This window comes from Alosa alosa, chromosome 2 (assembly GCF_017589495.1).
Source record: "Alosa alosa isolate M-15738 ecotype Scorff River chromosome 2, AALO_Geno_1.1, whole genome shotgun sequence".
NCBI classification, from domain to species: domain Eukaryota; kingdom Metazoa; phylum Chordata; class Actinopteri; order Clupeiformes; family Clupeidae; genus Alosa; species Alosa alosa.
The window spans coordinates 12,637,487-12,646,727 of record NC_063190.1 but is presented as its reverse complement, the minus strand read 5'-3'; the positions used below and the strand labels follow the sequence as shown (position 1 = coordinate 12,646,727).

The window sequence follows — 9,241 nt, the reverse complement described above, 5'->3', positions numbered from 1 at the left end:
TATTGCTCCATTGGCCTACAACACAGGAACCTATCAGGGCCAGACTACATTGAACGAAATGATGTACATAAGTTTAGGGCTAACCTAGGCTATTTAAACGGGCTAAAGAAAACCTAACATTAAAACATCGAAGGGCTATGGCCTTGCAAATAGTCTACAGTGACCTGCATAGGCCAAAGGCTAGGCTACTGTCTATCTATGCATAATGTAGGCTATTCAAATGATAGCCAATCCACGTGTTCATTTTTCCCGGAAATGGCAGGTAGGTCGAGTGTCAGGTAAACAGGTATAGGCTACTTGCCGAAGACTTATCAGCTGGGAACAGGGCTACTCGTCTGCTGCTCGTCAGGAAAATGGATCTAACGCAAGAGTCCATTATGTCCATATTGGTAGAGGAGGGTGGAAAGGTGAAGAATTCAGACATTCTGAGTAAGTTTCAAACGTTACTTAATTCTACTGATCCAGTTGAAAAGAAACAAAATAGGGATCTATTTAAGACACTTATCAACAATGTCGCAATCGTGAAGGAGCTGGAGGACGGCAAATATGTAGTTCTTAAAAAGAGACATCAGTATTTATTGAAACAAATTAGTCCTGAAAATGACGACAGTGACAATGACCAGCTGAAGGTAGAACATGAACCGACTTCAAAAGACAAGACAGATAAAGTCCAAGAGCGCAACTCATTTTTTCCGGATGGGTTTGATCGTGAGGACGCGGAACATTCTTCTGATTCAAACACTGATAGAAATACTTCCTCATCTAATGAACATTCACCTATACAGTTGGCACTACACAGGTCCAACGTAGGCCTAGGCCCAGTTGACATAAAACCAAGAAAATGTCTCAGCTTTGTCCGAAAACAAGTGATTAGTTTAAACGAGTCATCAGGACAAAAGGTTTTTCCTGTCCAGGCTACCGCAAACACCCACAAGCCCTGTGCACTTCCATTAAGGCTACCAGCTACACAGGCAACAACTGATCCCCAGAGTCGAATCACAAAAGACACTAGTAGTCAAGAGGGAGACAACACCCCAAGAAACAAGAGGAGACCTTCTGTGGAGGGTGTGGTGCTCAGTTCTCCGCTGCTGAGGCGCGGCTTTAAGAATGCCAGACCCTCAGATGAGCCCAAGCACACTGTGTTGGTACCACTGGAGCGTAATGAACATGAGTGGCTGGTTAAATCAGCCGCGGGACATTGGGACCTGGTCTACGGCCTCCTGCTTAACGATGGCCACCTAGCACAGAAGAGGGACTTCATGTCCGGCTTCACTGCCCTGCACTGGGCCGTCAAGTGTGGCAACAGCAAAATGGTCACCAAGATCATTGAGGTGTCCAGGAAAGTTGGCAGTGGGGCCGATGTCAATGCCAAGACCCATGGTGGATACACACCGTTGCACATCGCAGCAATACATGATCAGGAGTACATCATGACCCTACTGGTGCGAGAGTATGGGGCAGACGCACGCATCAGGGACAACTGTGGCAAGAGGCCGTACCACTACCTGCACAAAGGGGTGTCCGAAGCCGTCAGGGAGCTGCTGGGGATGCCCAAGGCCATCCAACAGGCGGCGGCAGTGGTGGCGGCTCCGGGGAAGGAGGAAGCGGAGGGCACACTCCACTCGACACTCACCCGCCTGTTCCAGCCCCACACCATCGGTCACCTCATGCTGAGGCCCAGACACAGGGAGGTGTTCTCCTCAGTCACAGAGGAGCCACTGGAGGTGTGAAGCAGGAACCACCTCAGAACCACCACAGAGCCTCTGCTTTCCGTCATGGAAGTTATGAAAAGCTCTTTGAGCTTTGACCTGCATGCCATGTATGAATGCCGCATTCAATGTTCATTATTGTAATTATGATGACGGCAATCATGAATATGTTGATGATGATTATTGTTAATAGTAGTAGTAGCAGTTGTAGTAGTTGCAGCAGTATAGTAGTGTAATAGTAGCATTAGTTATTATTATTGCATCTATGGGGATGTCGTGGCCTACTGGTTAGGGCTTCAGGCTTGGAACTGAAGGGTTGCGGGTTCGATCCCGACCAGTGGGAACGGCTGAAGTGCTCTTGAGCAAGGCACCTAACCCCTCACTGCTCCCCGAGCGCCGATGTAGCAAGGCAGCTCACTGTTCCGGGTTAGTGTATGCTTCACCTCACTGTGTGCTCTGTGTGTTCATTAATTCACAGATGGGATAAATGCAGAGACCAAATTCCTTATATACACACGTATTGGCCTAGAAACCTGATTTACATTTACATTTAGATTGAAGATTGAATATGTACTACCTGATTCAGTGTTTTCCATTTCGATAATGTTCAGGACATACAGCAGTTTGTGTCCACTGATTATCTATGTGATTTTTGAACGCACCTCCACTGAACTGATTCATTAGCATGTTTGATTTACTGAATATATAATGAATACGGAATAGGCTACATGGTTTACAGATGAATATATAATGAAGACTGAATAGGCTACATGGTTTACAGATCATTGTATCCAATGCAACTTACAGGAAAGGCCACATCTATGTTTGCTTCTTAGGAAATGCTTAGTGATACTGACATTGCTAAGACATAGCCTTTCAGGCTATTTTCAAAACTGTTGGAGCACAGTTTGGAGGCTGACATGTTTAGAATGGAGATATGTAAAACAATGTGAGGGGATAAACGTTACATATTATGTGTTTGTCCCTGTGATGATTGTCTGATGTGAGAGGCAGACTATGAATAAATAAATGAATGCACTCACTTTCATGTTACTCTGAGCTCATCTGGAACAAGGAAGGTACACTAATATATAGTGCAATATTCATACAAATAGAGGAACTCAATTCACTTCCTCTTTTTGGACACTTTGTGTGATCATACCCAATGGCCATTAGACTTGTGCTGCTGATCATCTACTAAAGTTGTGTGAACATACTTTTAAGAAATTTCATATGAACACGTAAGAGACAGAAAGGAACATGTGCATAAATAAGCACAGTACATACAAGTAATACATTCTGAAAACTTTGATTGTGGTTCATAACAAGAAAAGTCCTCCTGATGCCTATTATTAATTGAAGCCCAATGCAAATCTGGTTAACTGGACAGATGTCAGCCTCTGGGCCTTTCACTGGGTGGAAACACTTACATAAATGTCCCATTATCTGATGGAAGTTAATGGATGAATAAACACTCTGACTAGTGAATGGCCCATCTAATGGAGAATACTTTACATTCAGAATACGTTATATCTAACATTATTCATGTAGTATATTAATGAGCCATTAACTTAAGGGCTGTATATTAAGTGTTGCAGTTAATGCCACATTACTGTTAACTACTGCGGTCAACATAAAGTGTCACTGTCTTGATATAGAGTGAGAAGTGATGAAGCCTGAAATAACTTCCATTTCCTGTCTTTTTGTCGTGTTCTCTCACACCCTTGCATCTATACTACTCCCTCTGCCATGATGTCATTTCTACCCAGGCGATAACAAACGTGCACACACATGCCTTGTGCCCTCTCCCACCCAGCGGTAGAACATGTCTCTCTCCTGCTCTCACCCAACCAGAAGAGGGCAGTGAGCCAGGAGGGGGCTGCTTGCCAGAAACTAGGCACAAACAACCGTTACCTCACAGTGCATTTTAAGCCAGTCAGGGACCATTCAGGGAAAGAGAGTTAATGCATTCCTTTGAGTTCTCCTAGGAGTTCTGCTTTTTCGATGGTAGCTAACTGAAAGTTTACTAGGCTGACCTAAGAAGATGTATTATGTACATTTCGTAACCATTATTACTTTGCAAAGGAGAACAATATTGTCACACACACATAATATTTTTTCACATTTTAACATTTCCATTTCACTTATTTCAGCCATAGCGATACAAGAATGGTATATTTTATTCAGCTAATATCAGTAATTCATGTCATCATGTTTTCTTATTGCAAAGCTATGTATGACCTAGGATGGAGGAGGAAGATTATTCTAAACTTGAAGAACCATTAAACCAACTGCTTTGCATGTCATTTTATTGACTCAGCTTGTTTTTCTTCCATGTTTTAATTTATGATGTTCCTGTTATTATTCACTGTCAACAACAGATCTGAATGTAGGCCTTCAACCCTCTGCTTTCCTGCTGAGTTCCCTCCCAAATGACACAAGGTCACCATAAAAACACGTTCACAAACAGGCCTGCAGACATTCTGCTGGTGTTTTCATGCAGAGAACATTGGGGAAAACATTAATCCATTTATTTCACAAGCATTCTCTTTTTGATACTCAATCATCTATTGAAGTTATGACAGGGAAATTAAAAGCATTTGATTGCAGTTGCACAAAATCCATTTCTAAAAAATGTGTGGACATTGATAACAAGGTAATTCAAGGATCTGAATAGCCAGTCCTGAATTAGATAAGGCACGGTCAACCATTGCCTAATTTAAGAAGGCACAGCACACATGTAATTAAAGCAACTTGTGTCTTAAATTGAACACAAAACTGAAATGTGTAATTTATTCACATTAAAACAAAAACAAAAGAAAATCATTAACATTCAAAAAAACTAGTCTTCTAGTAAAAAAATACACAGACCAGTCAAATGGACGGTAAAAGATATGTTGTAGACTTGTTTATGTCAATTCCAAACACCAGAAACAGTGATATGGATGTGATATTTTAACAAACAAAGGGACACGACCATTTGACAAACCACTTCCACGAGTTTCATTACATAATCCAATCTCGCCCACAGCACTGTCCAAATCCAAACCCATAACAAAAAACCTGCTCACTTGGAAATGCTGACAAAACAAAGAAACGCCTATTGCGAAGTGCAGCTTAAACTGAAATGGATCAATGGACAACATGTGTATGTATGTAGACATGTGCATAACAGGAAATAGTGTGCGCTTATTGAAAGCAAGAATGTGATCTTTTGTTGGTTGTGCTGTTTCGTTAATGTAATGTAATGCAGTGCTGTTTTTTTTTCTTCCAATTCTTTGAGGCTGTATAAACACAACCCCTCTGAGACATAGGATCACTTAACCTTTGACGTCGCGCTCTGAGCAAAGGCCAACACAAACATCCATTATGTTTATCCAACTGAAATGCCAGTGGGCATAAATCTCAGGAGAAATGTTTGAATGGAAAATATTTCTTAGATATTTTAGAAAACTCATTTGTGACATATGGCATGTGAAAAAGAAAAGGGACACCGCAGAGAATGCTCAGCTGAATAAGTTCATGTACCATGTACATAATGCCTTAAAAACAACACGACAAACTCTGACAACACACTAACCACGTGCGTTGGGTAGCGATGGCTGCAATTGATGATAATCTAAAATTTGATTATTATTAAGGAAGGGTGGCGATAGCCCAGTATGAATCCCTTCAAATGAAGCAAGATCTTAAAAAAAAAACATTTACCTGAATTCAGTGAATTCAGAAAGCTTTGAATAGGTCTCAAGCACATATCTATTCTTATTTCAAAAGCAACATTAGTCCAACCTTTCATCAGGTTAAAGGTCATCCATACATTAAGGTAGTTTGACATATAAATGACACACAGAGGACATTCCAGTGTCCCAAGTCAGAAATGACTACATATGTCTGGATAAATAGTCTACATGTGACTTGTAAACACCTCTGTCAGTAGGGTTTGGGTGAGAAATACCTGGAAACGTCAATTCAGTTATCAGACGACATTCAACATTCAAGAAACTAGCGTTTCTGTGGTTGCATCAAGCCCTTCTGGGATTGGAGAGCACAGTACAATATAAAGACAATTGTTGAAATAAAAGGATAAATATTTACTTACTAATTTAAAGGTAAAATAATGTAAATAAACCATCATAAGACCATTGAATTGTGCCACATTCACGTCTTTTATGATCATAGTATCCATCCAGAGCCACTCAAAACATAAAACGTGAAATATAAATAAAGGCACTGAATGATTAAAAGGTAGAGAGGAAACTTCTCAGAAAGACATTTGTATTTGAGTGCATGTAAATATCAAAGTGCTTTTTCTTCATTTTTTATCATTCTTCCTTTTTTTGGTTTTGTTTAGAGTGCCTTCACTTCATTTTGAAATTAATATTTACAAAAATACTACTGGAGAACTCGTCCAAACTACGCTTAAAGCCTTAAAGCTGTCGTTGTTCTGAAAATGTGCACACTGAAATGTTATGCAAACTGAACCAGCAACTACTCAGATGAGGCAATAATAGGACACCCCCCTCCCACACAGAAGTCCAACACTCCAGTACATCCACAAACAGGAAGGCGCACAGGGGCCATGCTGCAGTATATAGACTAGTTTCACACGATAAGGCATGTTCATTGTTTATCATCGATAAGGCAAGTTTATCGACAGTTTCACACTATAAAGCATGCAGGGACAGTAGGGGTAAGGGAGGCCAGTGCAGGTGAGCAACCCCACCCCCACACACACACACCCTGACCCCCCCATCCCATCTAAGGAGGGAGGCTGTTGAGCAGGGCGTCCCTCTGCTCCTCTCCCAGACGCTGTCTCTCGTCCAGGTCCTTCTGGCGGATCAGCAGCGAGGCCTTGGTCTGGACGAAGCGCCGGTAGTCCTGGAGCTCGGCAGCTGTCAGGTGTTTGGAGAGGAACGTGGAGACCACACGCTCGCGCCGGTCCAGGTTGTCCTTCAAGTCTTTGGCATCGTCCCGCTGCTTGCACAAGAGATGGTGGCGGTTGTCCAGAGATTGCTGCACAAGAAGAAAAGAGAAAGAGAGCAGAGTGGTTTAGCCTCGAAATGATTAAGTACATACATCATCAGCAGGGAGATTCCGGTGATACCCATGGGAGTCATTTGTACTAAGGACATTGAGACCTATCAAATCTATGGTACATTTTTTTCTCACAAGGGCTACATAGCCAAAAAACACTTTTTGTGTCTCGTAGTTTTAGGACACCCATGGGAATACCCCAACCCTGCCATTATGCCTAAGTTAAAGGCTGGATAATAGAGTCTTTATATAGCCTATGACAATAGTGGCAGTGATGTTTAGGATCATTATTACTGTTGTTTACTGCGGATATGAACAAAGCATTCCACACAGTAAGTGAGTCCAGAAGGTTGACCTGTCATCTGTGGAATTTGGCAATTAAAATGAAGTTCAGATTTCTGCCACTAGAGAGCAGTGTGGTGAAGAAAACACCCACCGAAACTGGCCTGTAGTTTCGATGACTCATTGTTGACAGAAACAGTGCTGATTACAGAGGCAACTTAAAAAAAAACTGAGGCAGCAGGTTACTAGCCATGCTAACCAGTGGCTGTCTTTAGTTTTATAATAAGTTATAGGTAAACACTTTATTTAAAAATACAAACAAAACTGTATAAGCTTAATCACAAATGTACTCAAGAGTAGGCTACTTGCATAACACCATACACAATATTTACGCACTTCAAATGTATTTTCTCTCCAGTTCACCCCTTTCAAAAGTCTTAATGTATGTATAGTGTATGTGGCATTTGATGGTATTTAAAAACAAGCTAGTCTGACCAAATATTTATTTTTTTCTGTGCATGCATTGTGTTGCTTTCCTCACTCACCTTCTCCTCTTCGTCCGTGTGCTCGGTGACTGCGCTGAGGGCGTTCTGCACGCGTGCCAGTCGGGCAGACAGGCAAAGCAGCAGGCTGACCACGCGCTCCAGGTCACCTATGAAGAGTGAGTAGCGTTCCTGCTCGGCGGGGATGCAGCGCTTGGCCACCAGGGCCGTAATGGCCGCCCCGCGCGCCCCATTCTCCTCCTCCTCCTGCTGCAAGACGCAGCGCTGCTCCCCCAGAGCACTCAGACGCTCCTCCACACAGGCCAGCAGCTGCCTCTGTACACACACACACACACACAGACATACATACAGATAGACAGACAGAGCAGGTGAGTAACATTTTCAACTGGCGTATAACCAAAAGTGAGTATGTATTGTGTAGTTTACACAGAATATTGAAACGCGTGATGACCAAAAGTACCTTTTTCTCAATCACATCAGCACCAGATAGACTTGCAGCACCGTTTTGCTGAGGCTCAGAGCACACTTCTTCAGAGGGACTGGGGGAGAGGCCAGGCTGCTCCTCAACAGCACTTGCCCTTAGGAGAGGAAACAGGATTATTAACAAACACACACCAGGATAAATTCCAGCCCTCACCCTAATGGCATAAGTGATTGTGAGAAATATAGGCTACTGCAATCTCATCATTAAGAACGTGTCGGCAAACAATTAAAATGTTCAAATTTAAAGATGACCATTGCACTGCCATTTGGAGCACCACCATGGCTAGTGACTGATGAGATTTATGACACCACAGTGGGAGCTATTATTCCCGTTTCTGTGGCACTCGATTAAACAACGGCGGCTGCAGGATAAGATAAGGAAAGATGGTGAGATGTCATAAAAGCCTCAGAGCGTGATTGTTATGTAAGTGCTCTGTGACGTGTGCGTGTCACAGTGGGCATTCACCTCTGGGCCCTCTTCTCCTCCTCCTCCTCCTGCTGCTGTTTCTCCTCCAGACCAGAGGCCCTCCCTTCCTCTTGCTTCTTCTTGTAATGCTCCTCCATCAGCAGGGTGTCTTCAGATAGCAGCTGCTCCATCAGCATCAGAGCTGTCTTGCGATTGGCCACAGGGCGCAGTAAGACTGCCAGAAATTGGTCGGCGGAGGCCACTTCCTCTACCAGAGCCGCCCACTGTGTCTTCTGCTGCTGTTGCTGCTGCTGTGGTGGTGGTGGTGGTGGAGGGGCGTTCCTCTCTGGTTCTTCTGTCCGATTTCCCCCCACTGATGCAACTTCCTGTTCCCTGTCTTTCATCTCTCGCTCCTGCTGGCTCTCTTCCTCCCTCTCTTCCCCCCTCTCCCTTTCTAGTTTCTCCCCCACACTCGCATTGGCCTCAGTGACCGGAGTTGCCCTGGGAGACTCGGACTGTGACAACCGGACATTGTGCATTGTCTCCATTCCCATGGCATTGTATTCCTCTTCTCTGTCATCATCATCACCCGGTGGAGAAGGCCACAGACTAGGGTCGGTGGTCACACCGTGACTAAGGGCCACCTCATGAGAGGAGTCTGGCTGCTTCACCTCACTCCACTCCTTCATACGAGGGGGCACTGGAGCCTCTGTCGGATACAGACTGGGGGGCATGACAATGTGAAACAATGCTTCAAAATACTGCAAATGTTTAGTAACCCAAGTACTCATTTCTAGTCCTTACATAAATAACATGTTATGGCT

The 9,241-nt window shown here is 43.5% G+C and overlaps 2 protein-coding genes across 4 annotated transcripts in view; one reads left to right on the top strand and one right to left on the bottom strand.

The window, feature by feature from the left end:
• Positions 1–9,241, bottom strand: part of shroom1 (shroom family member 1) — a 37,343-nt gene that overhangs the window by 13,266 nt on the left and 14,836 nt on the right. For 2 of the 3 annotated variants that reach the window (XM_048238008.1, XM_048238007.1), the window contains exons 5-8: positions 8,478–9,140; positions 7,989–8,106; positions 7,571–7,843; positions 6,436–6,722 (exon numbers count right to left, since the gene is read on the bottom strand). In XM_048238008.1, coding sequence (XP_048093965.1) covers positions 6,468–6,722; positions 7,571–7,843; positions 7,989–8,106; positions 8,478–9,140 — 1,309 coding nt within the window. In that variant the 3' untranslated portion in view covers positions 6,436–6,467. Of the gene's footprint in view, positions 1–6,435; positions 6,723–7,570; positions 7,844–7,988; positions 8,107–8,477; positions 9,141–9,241 lie in introns of those variants that run through there. The other variant, XM_048238005.1, reaches the window with a different exon arrangement.
• Positions 284–2,160, top strand: LOC125291319 (ankyrin repeat domain-containing protein SOWAHA-like). The gene has a single exon (XM_048238012.1). It carries the CDS (start codon positions 354–356, stop codon positions 1,728–1,730), a length of 1,377 nt encoding a protein of 458 aa, XP_048093969.1. The 5' UTR covers positions 284–353; the 3' UTR covers positions 1,731–2,160.